General features: G+C 47.3%; 1 protein-coding gene across 1 annotated transcript in view; it reads left to right on the top strand.

The window, feature by feature from the left end:
* Window positions 1-19391, top strand: part of LOC137544299 (multidrug and toxin extrusion protein 2-like) — a 204465-nt gene that overhangs the window by 68899 nt on the left and 116175 nt on the right. The window contains exons 6-7 of the mRNA XM_068265355.1: window positions 15841-15885; window positions 18625-18722. Of these exons, the coding sequence (XP_068121456.1) occupies window positions 15841-15885; window positions 18625-18722 (143 nt within the window). The remainder of the gene's footprint in view (window positions 1-15840; window positions 15886-18624; window positions 18723-19391) is intronic.

Consider the following 19391-nt stretch of genomic DNA (forward strand, 5'->3'; position numbering starts at 1 on the left):
TTTGATTGACCAATTTTTCCACCTTCTTGTAGTATGAGGGCCAACAGACTTTGCATACTATGAACAGAGCTCTTATACTACATGAAAATGGTTACACTGGTAAATACAAATTTGACGTGTGTACCAGGCTTTACAGCTAATACTGTACATATTGTGTGATGTACATACATCACACAATGCCGCTGGTTAACTATCAGTATAAAGAAGAGAGTGACTGCTTATAATGTTCATACTGAGGGTAGAAATGAATGGCACACACTGCAGCTAATTTACTATCAGTGCAGGCACAGAGTAACAACTAATGACAAGACAAGACATATATCGCGTTTTCTCCTGGCGGACTCAAAGCACCAGAGCTGCAGCCACTAGGACACGCTCTATAGGCAGTAGCAGTGTTAGGGAGACTTGCCTAAGGTCTCCTACTGAATAAGTGCTGGCTTACTGAACAGGCAGAGCCGAGATTCAAACCCTGGTCTCCTGTGTCAGAGGCCCTTAATCATTACACTATCCAGCCACTCTGTACATACTGGAGGTAGCAGAAATCAGCACATTGCAGCTAGTTTACTATCAGTATAGTTAAAGTAGCAGCTTATACTGTACATACTAAAGGTAGCAGAGATCAGCACAGACCTGCTACCGGTAGTTTATTAACTGTACAGGCACATAATAACAGCTTATACTGTACACAGAGATCAGCACACACTTCAGCTAGTTTACTATCAGTAAAGGGGCAGAGTAACAGCTTATACTGTACAAACAGGAGGTAACAGGGATCAGCACACACTGCAACAAGTTTACCATCAGCACAGGCACAGCTTAACAGCTTATATTGTATATACTGGAGGTAGAAGAGATCAGCACACGCTGCAGCTAGTTTACTATCAGTACAGGCACAGATTAACAGCTTATACTGTACATACAGGAGGCAGCAGGGATAAGCACACATCTCAGCTAGTTTACTAACAGTATAGTGTTGTTACCTGGCTGGCAGCAAAGAGCAACCTTATGTCACACTAAGGCCCGGTTTACATTAGCGGTCGCAGTCCGGAATCGCCGTGCCGGAGCCGGACCGTATGCGGAACGGACGCACGGCATAGCAATGAAAGTCTATGCGTCCGTTCACATGCGTCCGTTTCGTCCGGACCGGATCCGGACCGGATCCGGACTTCGGCGTAAGACCCAACATGCGCTATTTTTTGGTCCGGCTCCTCCGGCAGACGTATCCGGAGAGGAGCCGGACTGCACCATCCGGCCAATACAAACCAATGAGAACCGGAGAGCGCACAACACACTGGCTATAAAATCCGGATGTTCTACCCCACTTCCTATGCGTATTGTAGCGGCGATTTTGGATGGGGACACATGGGCAAGCATTTTGGAGTGGAGCAGCAGTATGTCGGAGGTGGAGGTGAGTGCTAAACAGCGGAGGGCCTGATTCCACAGGTCCACCTTCTGCTGACCTCTTAGACCCCAACATTTTTATTTTATTTCTACTATCTTTTGCCAAACGGATCCGGATCGCATCCTGATGAACACCTGATGCAAACTGACCGGATCTGGATCAGAACCGTACGGTTCCGATCCGGATCCGGTCAGGTCATCCTGGTCCGTTTGGCAGAGAACCGCAAGTGTGAACCGGGCCTTAGTGCAGGTAGTAAATACATCAAATTCAGTTGCTCATTAACGTTTACCTGAGGGTAAAAAGTATAAAAGACAATCTACTTATCTAGATGATGTTTAGGCTCTCCTGACACCTCCAAGGTCTTTACTGGTTCCTTGCCAAGTAGCATTTGTAGCTCTGGCTGGTACCAGTCGGAGCCTGGAACATGCACAGTCCACTCTATTTGCCCTCTCTGTATGCACTCCCAAATGGCTGTGCACAACAGCTGTGGCCGAGAGCATCCTAAACAAACCCAATTTTGAAACAATCAGAACTGCATTTGCACAGGAAGATCCTGGGGATGGCTGCTACTTGCTTCCATGTGGGCGTGCATACAGAGAGATTGTGCTGCTGCATGGATGGACTATGGCCTGGACATTCAGAGAAGAATTGTATCAGCAAGATGGAGGGAAACCCCGATACAGTACAGAGCCTGAGAGTGTAAGGATAGCCTGTACACCCTCCAGGTTATATATCTTTAAACTAGAGTGACCAGATTTTTGCGGCTCCAAGATTTTTTTTTACCGCAAATGTTTTATGAATAGAGCCCATTGTGGGAAAACATGTCAGTACAAAATAAACGCAATGGGCTCTATTCATAAAACATTTGCGGTAAAAAAAATCTTGGAGGGAAAACACTGCATTGGTATTTTAGACTTTTGTGTGCTAATTCATATAAATGTTTACACTTGCGATAATAGGTTGGGGAATTCCCGCACTAAACTGGCAGTGCTGGCTGAGTTGTTACATTTGCTGGCTGAGTTGATACATTTTCTCCTGCAGAGACAGCCAAAGTATAAAGGAGGCAGCCCCAGCATCCCTTTACATGTGCATTTTCTGCCTCTCCTTCTCCTGAATCTGCACTGAATCTGTCTATTAGTCTTCCTAAACAATCTATTTAATTGCTGCAGCTTAGAAGAACTTCAATAAATGTTATACGTGCAGGCTTTCTGATGTGAAATTTATCTAAAAACAGGTACCCAAGGGGTTAAAAAACACAGCCTTGGTATTCCGGAATGCCTTGTCTGCTCTCCTCTCACTGCAGCTGCCTGGGAGGTCTTTCTCATTCACTTGCTGTTATCTTGACTGTTACCCCTGGCATATTGCCTTATCTAAACAGCTGGGTTTCTCAGCACACATTATGTCTGCTCTAAGTCTGGATACACACGGTGCGTTCGTGCACTCGATTTTCCCGTCGATTCCCGTCGATTCGTTTATTTCCAACATGTCCGATTTGGATTTTGATGGATCGTTAGGTCGATTCGCATGCAAAGTATGCCGAATCGACCTAACGATCCATCGAAATCCAAATCGGACATGTTGGAAATAAACGAATCGACGGGAAAATCGAGTGCACGAACGCACCGTGTGTATCCAGCATAATCTTTATGAATTAACCTTCAGTGACCTGTTGTGATAATCTCTGCACAAGGCGGTAATTCGCACTGCTCAGGAATTGTATCTTTTCATGCGGAAACAGCTTTTAAGAATGAACACATTGCTAAATAGGTCGGGAAAGTCAGCTGTTTGCAGTGGTAAGCATGCAGGAATGTTTTATGTATAGAGCCCATTGTAGGCAAACATGTCAGTACAAAATAAACGCAATGCGGGCAAACATGTCAGTACAAAATAAATGCAATGCGGGCAAACATGTCAGTACAAAATAAACGCAATGCGGGCAAACATGTCAGTACAAAATAAATGCAATGCGGGCAAACATGTCAGTACAAAATAAATGCAATGCGGGCAAACATGTCAGTACAAAATAAACGCAATGCGGGCAAACATGTCAGTACAAAATAAATGCAATGCGGGCAAACATGTCAGTACAAAATAAATGCAATGCGGGCAAACATGTCAGTACAAAATAAATGCAATGCGGGCAAACATGTCAGTACAAAATAAATGCAATGCGGGCAAACATGTCAGTACAAAATAAACGCAATGCGGGCAAACATGTCAGTACAAAATAAACGCAATGCGGGCAAACATGTCAGTACAAAATAAACGCAATGCGGGCAAACATGTCAGTACAATATAAACGCAATGTGGGCAAACATTTCACCAGAAAATAAACGCAATGGGAGCACATTTCACCTGGAAAAGAAAGCATTTACTCACCTGGCAAAAGTCTCCGGCCTCTGGCGCACTGCTCCCGGAACACAAATAGTCTCCAGTACAGGGCTTCGGCAGCCATCTTGCCGTAGCCCTGCTCGCCTGCCGGTGTCGGAACACCGGAAGACTAAGGAGGCTGGAGCGGGGCTGCAGGCAATGAATTGGCATGGCGTCTATAGACGCCGCTGCCAGTTCATGCAGAAACAGTGGCCAGAGTCCCGAGGCCGGGACGTCCGGCTGCTAAAAGCGGGACGTTTCTCGAGACCTCATGCAGCCTGGGACGCATCCCGGGCAATCCGGGACGTTTGGTCACTCTATTTAAACTCCCCTTTCCCCTCAAGTTTATATTAAAAATGTAATAAAGGTGCTGGTGAAAGAATGGCCTCTATTCATAAAACTGTTACCGCATGCTTACCGCTGGAAACAGCAGACTTTCCTGACCATTTAGCAAAGTCTCAATTCATAAAAGCTGTTTCTGCATGAAAAGCTACAATTCCCCAGCAGAGCGATACATTTCCGCCTTGTGCGGTGATTTTCTAGATTGATCTAGAAAAGGTAACAAAATGTCCATTCATAAAGATTAGAGGAAGCAGTATGAGGATGGGAAATACCGCTTCCTCGGATGTAGCGAGAAGCGTGCGGAATACATACAAGTGAATGGGACAGACCTCCCAAGCAGCAGCAGAGAGAGCAGCGCACTGAGGGACTCTGCCTGCTTCTGTGTTTCCGCAAGCCTACTGACAGCCTACAGCGTGAAATCTCCGCACTGCTATCGCAGCTGACAAGATTTTTATGAATGACCACCCAGAAGTCTAAAATACCGATGCGGTATTTTCCCTCCACAAATTTTTTCGCCCCATATGTTTTATGAATAGAGGCCAATGAGGGGTAAGAGGGAGTGCTGGGGGAGGGGAGTTAATTTAAAAGCAGGAGGTTTGATTAGGGGTGTAGGTGAGGTACTTCATTCAGGGTTGGAAAAAAGTGTGAGAATTGGCTGAGGCTGTTATTTTGGTGCAGAGAGAAAAGGGACTGCTAGAATTCTGCAAATTGGGCAGGGTGAAGAGATGTGAGGCACGGAATTGATACAGAGGTGATGGAGAGGTAGTGACTGAGGGCTACAGTACTTAATTCCGAATTGTCCCGCTCTGCTCTCTTCTCTCACATGTGGGAGGCGGAGCCTAGCTCAATGTAGCTGGCCTGCCCAATGTGCACTATTATGGTGAACACAAGGGGGTGGAGCTAAAGACATCTGGAGGTGGAGCTTATGATGCGGCCAGTCATGCAAGAATCCAGTCATGCCCGCTGTACTGTGAATTGCGGGGACGGCAGAGGGAAGCAGAGAACTCATGCTAAGGCCTCTTTTTCACGAAATGTTTCTAGGCAGTGAAATGCCTCTCAAACTCTCACAACTGCTCACTGCTGCCTGGCAACTGCTTGCTGAGCACACAGCTCAACAGTTCGTGGAAAAGAGGCCTAAGTTTGGAGGCGAGGCAGGCTGACCAGTGATTACACAGTGTATCTCTGTGCAGTGTGTCCCACGCTGGTGCGAGGACCCAATTGTCCAGCAGGGGGGCGGAGTTACAGAGCCACGAGCAGCACACTGTATGTACTGTGTCTGGCTGATTAGGAAAAGCTAGAGGCGGGACAGAGCATGCTTGCTGCTTTTCCATTAGCCGGGGGCGGAGCCGGCCTGCAGCAAGGAAACAGGAGCTTTCAAGCGCAGCTGTCTGCTCCGTTCCTGGCAAGGAGAAGGGCAATTAAAAATGTGTTATTGTAGCGGCAGGCGGCGCCTTATGACAGCCATGCTGCCTCAGGTGACTGCTTGTAGTGCCTGTGCCTCCAGGCGCACCTGGCTGCTGCTTGGCAACCGCTCACTGCTGCCTGGTAACTGCTCACTGCAGCCTAATCACTTTTTGCTGAGCACACAGTTCAACAGTCTGTGGAAAAAAGGCCTAAGGCCTTCTTTCCATGGACTGCTGAGCTGTGTTATCAGCAAGCAGTTGCCAGGCTGCAGTGAGCAGTTACCAGGCAGCAACAAGCAGTTACCAGGCAGCAGTGAGCCGTTGTGAGAGTTTGAGAGGCATTTCACTGCCTACCAACAGTCCGTGGAAAGGGGGCATTAGTCTAACCAGCTGTGGATCAGGTCAGGCAGGAAGCTGAGTGTCTTCCTACAATTGATGTGCATGAGTCAGGGTTTTACTGTCTAGTGCAACCCCAGCATCCCTTTAGATGTACTGCATATCAGTACTTGACTTGATTAATTGATTGAGGCCTCCTTTCCATGGACTGTTGCTAGGCAGTGAAATGTCTCTCAAACTCTCACAACTGCTCACTGCTGCCTGGTATCTGCTCATTGCAGCCTGGTAACTGCTTGCTGAGCACACACAGATCAACAGTCCGTGGAAAAGAGGCCTCAGTGAATCTTTGTCAATTGTAATCTCTTGACATTTCTAGAGGTATTTTTTACCGCACATGATGGTAATTTCCCTCACTAGTTGGTAATTTTACTTTTCAGTGCAGTAAGGCCTCTTTTACACGGACTGTTGATAGGCAGTGAAATGCCTCTCAAACTCTCACAACTTCTCACTGCTGCTCGGTAACTGCTTGTTGCTGTCTTTTAACTGCTCACTGCTGCCTGGTAACTGCTTGCTGAGCACACAGTTCAAAAGTCCATGGAAAAGAGGCCTAATAGGTTTAGTGAATTGGCATTTTGCAAGGGGATTTGTAAAATTAGCTGTTTTCTGCATTACCAAATGAGGTAGTGCTTAGTGAATTGAGGTCAATTGTGTGTTTAGACTGCATACACGTTATTCGAGTACATTTGAAATTGGCGCCGGTAGACTTGGGCGCAGGATACAGCCGGTATATGGCTGATTCTGCTTCTGCACAAGTCCGGGCCGATTTAATTACTATTCCCCCTCCAGGCCCGCCATGGATAGTGAGGGAATGATATAATTCGGCTTCCAGCGATTGCAAGTCGCACAGCTATAGTAACTATCACAAACTAATCATGTTTATAATTTTCTTTTGTGCAACATGATTGATAACTGTCCTCCATGTCCATATTTTGTGCTTCTATTTTATTTCAGTAATCTCAATATGCACTCCTCAGTCTCTGAAATGAAGGCCACTTTCTTCACAGGATCAGCTAGATAGTGTACTAGTAAAGCTGTTGCCTCTGAAGTGGGATTTGAGCCTTTGACCAGTGATCAAATCTTACCTCAAAACAGTATGTAAAATGATAAGGAGTCTTTGGGCAAGGCTCCGTTATGATCGTGGTTGCCTGTGGACCGTGCCCTAAGTGGCTGCAGTCCTAAAGCCCTGTTCACAGTGGTCAGTTGCGTTGCAGAATAATCCTGCATGTCAACTCACTGCCCATACAATTCTATGGGCCTGTTCACTGAGAACTGGTATCCTGGCAGCAGTGTGCAGATACCAGGCAGCAGTGAGAGTTTGAGAGGCATTTCACTGCCTATCATTCAGTTAAGCTACTTTCCCACCAAGAAGTTGCGTTTTAGGGGACGTTATGGTCGCATAACATGCCCCTAACGCAACGCGTGGTGGTATTGAAGTTGGACGTCAGATTGAGCTGCCTTATGCAGCTCTCAAAGCAGCTGCTCCAGGTTAGTGATAGGAAGTCCGGATCTTTTTAAGGATTCGGATCATTTGAATCGGATCATTGAAAAGATCCGGATCTTTGAACTGAATCATTTGAATCATTTTACTAGGGAAGCAGACTGGGTGAAATGATTAGCAGGACAGGACTTTCCCTGCAGGTGGAGGACGTGTTTTTCTGAGCTCCTGAAGTTCCAGGAGGGGTCCCATCAGGCTTGTTTCCAGACTGACTTGGAGGCTTCTTTTCTGGACACTTTTTGACCTGAAGTCCCGGCTCCGGGCATTAGCCGGGCAGGGGCTTTCCTACACTAACTGGCCGCTCCAGGCATGGAGCGGCCAGCTCATACCCCCCCTACCTCTACCACTTACCAGGGGGATGATGGTGGTTCCTCTTCGGATGGTTTGGCGGTCGACAAGTTCAACGTCCTTGGTTGGCTGTGCACTGTAAAAATTGCGAAGACACGCTTAAGCAATTAAAATGGATTTTTGCTAAAGCCAAACATAGATATGGAGTGAGTTGGAAGCCTGAGTACCTCCACACCAACAAGGAGCTAGCTGGGCTGAGAAAGGGGATCCGAGCCCAGTAGGCGAAGCTTGCTGAGCTGGAAAAGGCTGGAGGGCCCTTTGCAGAGCGGCTGGGGCATGAGAAGCGTTTTAAAAAAATGCTCCAGCCAGAAGCTGATATTGACAGTGAGGAGGAGGTGGAAGATGAAGAATGTATGATTGTGGAGAAAGGCAGCACCCCTTGTGATGCCCCCCTGGGGGTGAAACCGGATGATACTCAAGACACCCCTACCCAAACCCCAATTCCCCTGGGGCAAAGTGAGGTTGCTGAGGGTGCCCAGGAGAGTGGAGGAGCAGGCCTACTGGATGCCATCAGGGTGCTGGAAGGTGAGGGGGTGCCGGTAGAGTCAGTACCCGACTGTGGTGGGTGCCCGGGGAGTGTTGATGGTGCTTGCGCTGCTGCTCCTGCTGCTGGGGGTCCCTGCAGCATGCCTGCTGTGGGGGCCTCTGGTGGCAGTGGGGGTGGGGGTGTGGGTGCTGTCGGCACTCAGGCTGTAATGGTCGTGCCCCTCTCTGGCTTGTCTGGAGAGAGGGAGATTAGCGGGGCTGTAGTGGCCCCCCCGGGTGTCCGCACAAAGTTGCCCCCCGATGGAGTGCTGGGTGGTACTGGGGGGCCTTGGTGGTGCCTGGTACGAGATTGGGGAGTGATGAGTGCACCCAGAGTCCTGGGGAAAGCTTGCCATTGCAAGGCCACATGGAGCAAGATGAAGCTGAGGAAATCATCCCACAAGGGGGAGCGGCTATGCAAGGGGAAGTGCAGCTTGGACCTGCTAGCCTCGCTGAGAGTGGGGAGGAGTACAAAGAACTTGAGCAATTGGCCCAGGAACTCTGCCCTGAAGCAGAATCCACAGGAGACACTTCTGGTGATGTTAACCAGGGACCCCTGGTGGATGGCAGCGGAACTGTTCGCTTCAAGGATGGTGAGGACAGCTTTTCTTTACTTCCTAGGAAGAAAAGGGGGAAGAAAGGAAGAAATAAAGTTAGTAAGGCGGTGAAGCTGGCTATTGGAGGCTGGAGTGATGCCGCCAGCCAGTTAGTAGCTGAAGAAACTGACTTATCCTCCATGGAGGAGGAAGAACTGGAAAGTGATGGGGGTGTGGGAGAGATGTCTGAGCCTTCTAATGCTGGGGGGCAGGCGGGGGTGGGTCCCAATAAAAGGGATAAGAAAGCTTTCTTCCAAAAACAAGAAGGTGGAGATGTATTGGTATTGCAAGGGGAAGAAAAAGCCAGGAGCAGAAGGGTACATACAAGCTCTTTAGATATTCTTTTTGAAAGAAATTTGTTTTCCTTTTCCGATTCAGAGAGTGATCTGAATGGTGAGGAAAGGAAGAAAAAGAAACAGAAAAAAGGGGGAAAAAAAAAACATCTAGAGCCTCCACCTGTGGTCAAGAGTGACTTAGTCACGGAATTCAAAACAATGGACTTGACCTTCAGGTTAGAAAAGAGTAGATTAATTGTAAATCATGAACACATTAATGATTCAAGCGGTGGAATCGGGGGCAATTACTCAGGCTTGTATCTGGTAGGCATGGGTGACCCCAATTGTGGCTTCCAAATGGAGTTTTGTGCCGAAGGGAAGAGGGTGTTGGTGGAAAATGAACTGATCAAGAGATTTGACTTTCAGGGCAAACAAATATCCATGGCAACCATTTTTGGGTTGGGCCCTAATGCCCCCAGATACAAGCCTCCTCTTCCCCCTGCTTCCACTGTTGATGCTGTTGAAGTTCCCAACGGGGGAGATGATGCGGTCAGTAATGATCAGGGTGTCTCTAATGAGGAGACTGGAGTTGGTGCTGGAGGGGGTGCTGTTGAGCCGGAGGTGCCAGAGTTGGAGAGCGTGACGAGAGTGGGTTTTCCTGCCCTGGGACCGGCTGCTAACCCTGGGGCCCTCGTTCCTCTGGCAGCTTCGGCTCGGACTGCTCCCCCAGCCCAGCCTATGTCGTATTCCAGGGCAGCTAGAAGCTCGAATTCTGGGAGAAGTGTCTTGGCTCCCCTGGAGACAGGATCAGAGGCTCACTCCCCAGGTCGGCGGAATGGGGTACGTTTAAAATGGGAACATACTTCTGCAATCCTTAACAAGAGGGAGTTTGTTAAATATCTGTTAGACCTGGGGATTAAGCCATGCGACTTGTTGGCGATCCTGGCTCCAGGGGACCCCCCTCAGTACTACGATGTGAGCTTTCTCTCACAACATGGGATGGAGGCGTTTCTGGAGGAGAGGTTGAGGGAGTCTGTCAATAATCAGTGGCATGGCTTCACGGTGTTCCCTCTCTCCAGACAGTCCCTAGAGAGAAAGACTCACATCGTGGTGCAGAATGAGAGCATCCCGGTTCGTGACCTGATGACCTGGGTCCAGTACTATGCCGATGTCATGTCCCCGCCACACCGAGTCCTGGACGACCTGGGGATATGGTGGGGGGAATATGAGGTGGCAATAAAGCTCCATGTGAAGGAGGGGGTCGTCACCCATATTCCCCGCTCCGCCCTTATAGGACGTGATAAGATCATTACATATTACCAAGGTCAACCCAGGACCTGTAATCAGTGTGGCAAGAGGGGACATCTTGCTAGTGGATGTCCCAACCCCAGGTGTAGTAGGTGGCAAGAGTTTGGGCACTCTGCCAGTTCATGCAAAAGGATAAAGTGCAATTTTTGCTTTGAATTCGGACACCCCTATACAGAGTGCCCGGTCTCTTGGACTACTATGCCTGAGGATCTCAGGAAGGCCATGCTGGAGTGTATGGATGGGGAGGATCAGACTGTCTCTGTGTCTTCTCCTGTTGTTTCCGTCCAGCCTGTTCCAGCACCTAATGTTTCTGTGTCCTGTGACACCCCATCCTCTGTGGTCCCCCCCCTGGTTCTCCTCAGACAGGCATGGCCCCTGTGGGGCAGACTGGACGCAGGTCATCGGCTCACATCCGGGATGCTGCTCATGGGGGGAGAGACTCTTCTCCCAAACCGCAGCGACCTAGGCCCCAAACTAGGTCACAAAAGGGTCGTGGAAAAGGGGATGGTCCTGGATCATCCTCCTCCGCGCCCCCCAAAATCCCATCCCCTGTTCCCTACCACTTTGAGCCCCCTCCCTCCCTCTTCCTGCCCTCCCTCCACCTGCACTTCCCCCTCCTACTTCCCCTCCTCCTGCCCTTCCTTCCTCTCCCTTCCCTCCTGACCCCCCTGTTAACCTCCCTCCTCCTCCGGTCTTTGATCCTGATGCTCAGCTTTCCCTTCCTGCTGAGTCAGTTCCTCTCCTCTCCCCTCTTCTCCTCCGTCAAAGGCACGGCTCCCTGGTTTCACAGGTGTCTTCCTGGCGCCTCGGGGTAGGGAGCACCTGACGGAGGAGGAAAGGAGGTATTTGGAGGAGAGGCTCCGGAACAGGAAGAAGAGGAGGGGTGGCAAGGTCAAGAGATCCTCTTCTCTGGAGAAGAGAGAAGCAAAGCGAGAACAACTTGTTGTGAAAAGACAAGGGGTTAGGTTTTCAAATAGGTATGAGGTCCTGGCCTCTGGTCCCCTCTTATCCGAAGAGGAGGACATGGATTTAGAAGGGGCAGATACTGTCTGAGGGGGTAGTGTATTTTGTGTTCATGTATTTTCTTTTCTTGTTGATGTTGTCCTTTGATTTCAGTTTATTGTCCACGTGTAAGGAAGTACAAAGGGAAGCCTAAATTATTCTGATGGCTGTTCCCCCACCACTCATGTTGGCAACAATCAATGTTGCCAGCATCAAAATTCCCAGAGCTCGAAAATTGACTTTTTCGATTTTGGCTGGCCTTGAGGCTGATATTTTTTCCTGCAGGAGACCAGGCTCACCTCTCTGGCTGACCTATGGTTGGCTGAGAGGGACTGGTTGGCCGGTCCGAGTTTTTGGTCTCTTGCGGGAGAGCCTGTTAGTGGTGTGGCGGTCCTTTTTAGGGCTGAGATGGTAACATGCCGGCGAGTAATCGAGGTGGAGATGGGTAGGTGCCTGGTCTTGGACGTCTGTGTGAGGGGGCAGGACCTCAGGCTTATAAACATCTATGCCCACCCCAAGTCTAAAGGGGAGAGGAAGCGCCTCTCTGAGGTCAAACTTCGCCTCAAGCAGCAGCAGTATGATCGGTTGGCTTCTTTGACTCTGGAAAGGGATCATGGTAAATGCCACATGCCTGATCCTTACCAGAGTTTCAAACAAAGTTCAGCGCTTAAGACGGTCCATGGTCTCAGGGATGGTTCGGGGTCTCTGGCAAAGTCCAGGTCGGAGATCCTATCCATCGCTAGAGAGTTTTACGCTGATCTGCTTGGGGAGAAGCCACTTGACCAGGCGAGGATGGAAGACTTCTTGGCCTCCATACCAGGTCTGGGAGATGTGGATGTTTCTGCCATAGACTTGACAACTGAGATCACTGTAGATGAAGTAGCGAGGGCCATTGGTGGTCTCGTGCCCAAAAAGACTCCAGGGCCAGATGGACTGATGGCCGAATTTTATAAGGTTTTCACGTCTATCTTGGCCCCTCAGATGGCCGGTGTGTTCAATGACTGTCTCGCTGAGGGCCAGTTACCGCCCTCCATGAGACAATCTGCAGTGATCTTGTTGTCAAAAGGGCGTGACCCTGAGATGATTGAGAACTGGCGTCCCATCAGCCTTCACAACATCGACAGGAAAATCCTGGCAAAGATTTTGTTCTGGCGATTGTCCCAGGTAACAGATGTTCTTTCCCGCCATCAGCACTGTGCCGTTTCGGGCAAGAGTATGCTCTCAGCACTGTTGGCTGTCCGGGAACTCCTGGAACACTGCAGGGCTGAAGGCTGGGGAAAGTTCCTGCTGACATTGGACCAGTCTAAGATTTTTGATCGAGTCAACCACAAGTACCTGTGGCGATTACTTAGTGCATACGGTTTGCAGGGTGGGTTTGTGAATTGGCTACGGACTTTGTACAAAGAGGCTGAGAGTTTCATGCTCATCAATGGATGGGTCGGCCAACCTTTTGAGGTGAGCTCGGGGGTCCACCAGGGTTGTCCACTGAGTTCTCTACTATATGTGTTTGCCATCGACCCCTTCGTGAGAAGGCTAGAGGGCAGCACGCTTGGTGGGGTTCCGATGGGCATCTCTGGTGTCTCATCTCTGAAGGTGGTGGCTTATACCGATGATGTCACCGTGGTGATCTCTAAAGCGGAGGAGGCGTTGGTGGTTGCTGAAGAGATCTCCCGGTACTCATTAGCATCTGGTTCAATGATCAATCCGGATAAGTGTGAAACTTTCTGGATGGGCAAAGCTGAAGAGTCCTTTGTGCTTCCCGGTTCCTTTCCCGTGCCTCAGGAGGAAATCAAGATCCTTGGCATCAAATTCGGCTCAGGCGACTACGGCCTGCGAAATTGGGAATGCAAACTGAATGATGTCAACACTAAAGTGACTCGTTGGAAGGGTTGGAATTTGACCCTTAGGGAAAGGGTTGACTTGATCAAGATCTATCTGGTTCCAATAATGTTGTATGTCAGCTATGTTGCGATTTTGCCAGCATCTCTGTACACCAGGGTCAATAGCCTGTTTTTCCTGATGTTATGGGGAAACAGGCTAAACCATGTGCATCGGAACATTACCTACAAAACTAGGCGGGAGGGTGGCCTAGGTATGGTCAACCAGATTGTTTTTTTTCTCTCTGATCTTTATCAAATACAATCTTGGTAGTTTGTTGGTAGAGAGCCCGCCTAGTTGGGTAGGTATCTTTCAGACTTGGTGTGAGCCTTTCCTCGGGGAATGGAAGAGCGGTGGCCCAGTGAAAAATCTGAGAGCACGTCATGGCTACCTTCCGGCCTATGTTATGCCTTGCATGAAAAAATTACTACAGTGGGGATTGACGGTGGAAGACATCAGATCGGTTGAGAGGAAGGTCCTCTTGACTAGGTTGGTGGACTCCTACTATCCTGACTCACTGGCCTTAAGGGATTGCCCAGGCACAATTTTGGAGAAGGGCTTGCGATTACTTAATTCACCGCGAGTGCCGAACAAATTGTGGGACATCGCCTGGCTTACCTTCCAGGGCAAGCTTTACGTTGGGGGGAACATGAAGTGTCGGGATGTGGCGGACCGTGTTTGTCCTCAACAGGGGTGCAATGTTGAGGAGGACATGGACCATTTCCTGATGTCATGCCCCTTCAACGTAGAGGTGTACAAACAGGTGGGGAGGGCTCTAGATATTCCTTTTCTCGAGCATCTTAGTTATGCTGAGTGGGCGTATGGAGCGTTCAATCAGCGTTTGATTTGTGCACGTTATATGTAGTTAGCTTAGTTGTTAGGAGACACACATGGTTGGCACGGTGTGACTTAACTATTAGAAAGAAAGACTTGCCTGTCCAGGTGGTGGTGAACAACATTCTGGGTGAGGTGGGGACCATTCGGTTCTTGGAGAGGAAGAAACTGGGGAGAGGAGCTTGGGTTCTGGCGTGGCAGACCATCAAGCCTCCTTGAGCTGGTGGAACCTCTCCTGGGTGTTGGCCGCCTATCTCTTTCTTTTCACCTTAGATTTTTTCCTTTTTATTACATTTTTTGAGTCTGGCCGCAGGCACAAAGGGAGTTGCCCCTTTGTGCTTCCTTTTATTTGTAGGTGAGACTTACGTCTTGTCTGGTTGTTTTGTTTCTTTTTTGTCTTGCCTGTTGTGATCTTTTAGTCTTGTGTATTCTTAAGCTGGAACTTATTATATTCTAGGAGTCCTTAGGCGTAAAAGTCCCAACTGCATGGATGCGTGTATGCATGGTGTAATGTGGGTAGTAGTCCTCTTCACTTTTGGTGGTGGTGTATGTTGTGTATTTTCTTTTTTTTTGTGGGTATGATTGTTGTAGTGTGGGTGTTGTCATTTGTCCTTTTGGTGGTTGTTCCTGATATATGGTTTTATTTATTTATTTATTTTTGTCTGGGTGTCTCGTCAGTATGAGTGTGGTGTGAGTGCTACCTCCTCAGCAGTGGTTGATATGTATACCTTTTTATCTGATGGTGATTTCTTGTTTATTCTTGGAGCACAGTTATGCTATATGTGTTTTTCTGTTATTGAAGAAACTCATGGGAATTTTGAGTTGTTATATTGGATGGCATACTTTTAATTTATTTATTATTTGTCCTGTATGCTGTATGTCGTAGTTTTCTTAATAAAAAATATCTCCCTGCACTGTACATTCTGTATGTTCCTGTTTCCTCCAGACAGACATCCACTGTGAACCGAATCTTTCATTGTGATGATCCGGATGATTCGACTCACAAAAAAGATCCGGATCAAATGAAGGATTCGTTCATGATCCGGACAACACTACAGTCCCACCACCAGTCTCCTCAGAGCAGTGAATATTAATTAGCCATGTGGCTGGCCATGGAGGAGGAGGGGAGACCTCCTCCTCCAACATTACTGAGCATGTGCAAATAGTCTAACGTGGCTTAGCCCAGTATAACGTACAGCATGCAGCACTTTGTTTAAACGTGCTGTGTTACTATGTAACGCAACGTGTGCACTGTGAACAGCACATTGATTTTACAGTGCTGTGAGTTAGGCTGCGTTACTGGCTGCTGTAACGTGGGACTTTAACATCCCACTGTGAAACCAGCCTTAGCGGAAAAGAGGCCTTTGTCTTGACAGTCAAACAAATCACATGTATTGTAGTATCAAGAAGTATCTATTCATGTTGGTAGTAGAAAATAATGTGGTCAGTCTGATAGATTTGTAAGGCTCTGGTTTTTAGTGAACACTTCATAATTGTGACCACCAATCAAATTTTTACAAATCTATCATCAAATTAATCACATGCTTTTTCTACTCTTCTACACAAAATTAACACACTCTATCACAAATACAGAACATAAGCAACTTTTTCACATATTCCACAATTAGAAAACACAATTTGAAATATGCTGTTTTTTTCTCAATAGGCTGCATTCCTATACCAGATAGAGGCAAGATATTTGCAAAATCAGGTATGTACGCTCCTACCAGGAAACGAAATATGGAGCCTATGGGCTCTATTCACAATCACATGTGCGGTAACTCTTTTTTTGGGTGAAAAATTACCACCAGTAATAATTACCAATTTTTTTTTTTTGCATATTCACAAAAAATGTGCCGAGTGTAATAAAAGTTTGATAAAAGTGCGGTAAAACAGGTGATAAACAGTCGGTAATATGTGTGGAAATAAAGCTTTTTTGACCACTGTAGGGCATCCCATATGCTTGCCACCCATTACACAGAGACAACCCAGGATAGCCTGTCACATTTAAAGTGGGGGCTCAACTCTTGTGCAGGACAGAAGGAAAACATATATAAATGCACCCTGTATGCATATAGTTTAGCCTGTCTCATCCCCCCTCATCTGTGATTGAATAATCACAACTGTAATTTGAGCTCTCAGCTGTGCCAGCTGGCTGCCTCAGCAGAGCAGCTAATAACACAGGATGTTAACCCTATGTCCGCTCAAGTTTATGTCAATTTTACATAGAAGGCAGAGAAGACGAGTTTGTCTAATCTCAAGGCGCACTTTCATACCTCGTACAGTCTTTTAGATGATTTTATAGATGCCGAGGAGGAAATTCCTCTCTGCTCTAAAAGAGCTGAGAGCCCAAATTACAGTTGTGATTATTCACAGATGAGGGGGAATTAGACAGGCTAATTTATATACATTATACAAAAATTGGAGAGGTAATGATTAGCAGGTGCTCAGGTTTGTAAATACAAAAAATATGGTCACACGAACCCTAATGAATATCAAGTAATAATTTTATTTAGTAGTGAACATTATAAACCTAGCCTACAAAAATTGAAAAACATCATGAGACGGCCATCCCCCTCACGCTACCAACCACCACACAACTAGCACACATACCACTGTCCAGAAGAACAAGGAAAAAAGTGAGCTCACAAAAAGATTGTTCAAAAATATCAAAGATGTCAATGGCCAGGAACAGGAGGAGATGGATGGCAGACTAAAGCAGGAACCAACAATGTTAGTGACAACAATGCAGACAAGTTCAGCAGGCAGCAGACTTGTAGATAAGCCAGATGAGCCGGAAAGGGACAGTCTATGCAGACAAGGCAAATGCAGCAACAAATGGCCGATCAGTGGCTTAGCATCCACACATAGAGCACTGTATATATGACAGGAGTACACCAAATCTCACCACTACTCATGACTTCTTGATGGGAGCTTGAGTTGGTGATGTCTGTAAATCATCTGGCACATCCAGCTCAGAAAAAAAAAAAAAAAAAAAACTCCTACGGTGCTAAGTTCAGCGGCAAGTCACTGTATGTTGTCAACCAGGTCCTGTCTCATATGTCAGGCCGTGTCAAACAAAGCTGGTGGAGTAGCTGCTGTGTGCAGCCATGCGGGGTCACTTCACAAAGGTCCTGCCAGGACATGGTCAGTGGATGATGGCTGCGGGTCGGGACGGCGTCTCATGGAGGCACAGCCTTTACATGTTTCGCCATGCTTCGGCGTCATCAGAAGGCGTGTCCACCTTGCTCAACTCACACGTTCAAATACATAGAAGCGGCCAATCGGGGAGCAGCGGAAGTGCGCGCCCGGACCAGAAGTGACGCATGCGGTGCAACGAAGAGGAAGTAAAACCACCATCCCGCCGATGCGGCCATTGACCACCCCGGCCCCCAAGTGGTCCATCGATAACACTGCATACATTCACAAATAGTAGCATCCACTCGTCGGATACAGAGTACAGTGGAAACAACCACACGTAAGTGTGGGTTAGCAAATGGTAGGGTGTAAATGGGCACAATGGCTAAATGTAGAGATCCCCATTGGCATAAAAGAAGAGTAAGCCAATTGAGGGGATGCACACAAAGATTGCATATAGGGGGCTTGAAACAAAACCCATCATACGTCCACAGTGGAGGAGCAGCGCGCCCAGGTCTCACAACAAACTCCAGCAGGGAAAGTGAATATTCAGGGGGACAAAATGGTGTAAATATAAGCCAGCAGGTCATCAGGTAAAATCTATACAGGTAAAAAGTGGGGAAACCTGAACATCTCATTAAGACCCGGGGACCTACAAGCCTTCAGATAGTAGATCCATCTTGTTTCTCTCTGAAGGAGCAGGCGATCAAAGTTGACACAGGCACAGCTGAGAGCTCAAATTACAGTTGGAATTATTCACAGATGAGGGGGAATAAGACAGGCTAAACGATATACATACAGGGTGCATTTATATATGTTTTCCTTCTGTCCTGAGCAAGAGTTGAGCCCCCACTTTAAATGTGACAGGCTTTCCTGGGTCATCTCTGTGTAATGGGTGGCAAGCATATGGGATGCCCTACAGTGGTCAAAAAAGCTTTTTTTCCATATATATTACTGACTGTTTTATCACCTGTTTATCATCTGTTTTACCACACTTTTGTCAAACATTTATCGCACTTGGTAATTGTTTTGTGAATACTCCAAAAAATCGGTAATTATCACTGGAGGTAATTTTTCACCTAAAAAAGAGTTACCGAACATGGTTTTATAAATGGAGCCCTTTGGCTTTTTTTAGACATTGGCCTCAATTAACTGAGCTTTATTAAAAATACATTATCAAACATTTCTCCTAAACAGGGCCATCCCTAGTGTTTGATAAAGCTTAGTGAATTGAGACCATTATCATATTTTACTGCAACCCTTCCATGTGGAAAATGATTGTAATAAGGTTCAAACTTTTTATGTGTTACAGGGAATTGTCAAGGCACAGATTATTGTCAGCATTATAGCAAATATCATAAATGTCCTTGTGAACTATGTCTTTCTCTTTGTACTGGGGCTTGGAGTCATGTAAGTATATGAACACAATTAATGATATAGGAATTATCTGTGGCAGGGGCATAAGTACAAATCATGCCCCCCCCCCCCCAAAGAAAAATAAAAACTTTCATGGAGCCCTCTTATCTTTACACACTTTCCCTTGTCTCCCCCTGGTGATCCTCACAGTCTGGGGGCCCACATTGCAAGCAGGGATGCTCAAAAAAAGTATTCGGATAAAATCCGAATAGGTTTATTCAGATTTCATCCTGCCAATTAAACCACTTGTGCGTGTAGGCGAGGCAGGGTTAATCTTACCCATCACATGTCTTCTTTGATCCGTCCCATAGCGCCTCCCACAATGCATTCCAAGCCGCGGTCACGTGATTACAAACACTTCCTCCTTCCGGGTTGAAGTAGGAACTGTTTGTAGTCATGTGACGCGCTTGGAACGCATCTTCGGAGGCACCGTGGAACAGATCAAAGAAGACGTATGATGGGTAAGATTAACCCTCCCTCGCCCACCCGCACAGGTGATTTAATTAGTTGGATGAAATCCGAATAAAACCTATTTTCGGATTTTATCCAGTGATCATCACTGCTTGCAACTTGCAAGGGTCATAAAACAACTGTGGACATCACAGTCTTTTACACCCATAACAAGTGTAGTATTATAAGCTCATTTTCATGCCAGTCATTCTC

Source organism: Hyperolius riggenbachi, chromosome 2 (assembly GCF_040937935.1).
Source record: "Hyperolius riggenbachi isolate aHypRig1 chromosome 2, aHypRig1.pri, whole genome shotgun sequence".
Lineage (NCBI taxonomy): Eukaryota > Metazoa > Chordata > Amphibia > Anura > Hyperoliidae > Hyperolius > Hyperolius riggenbachi.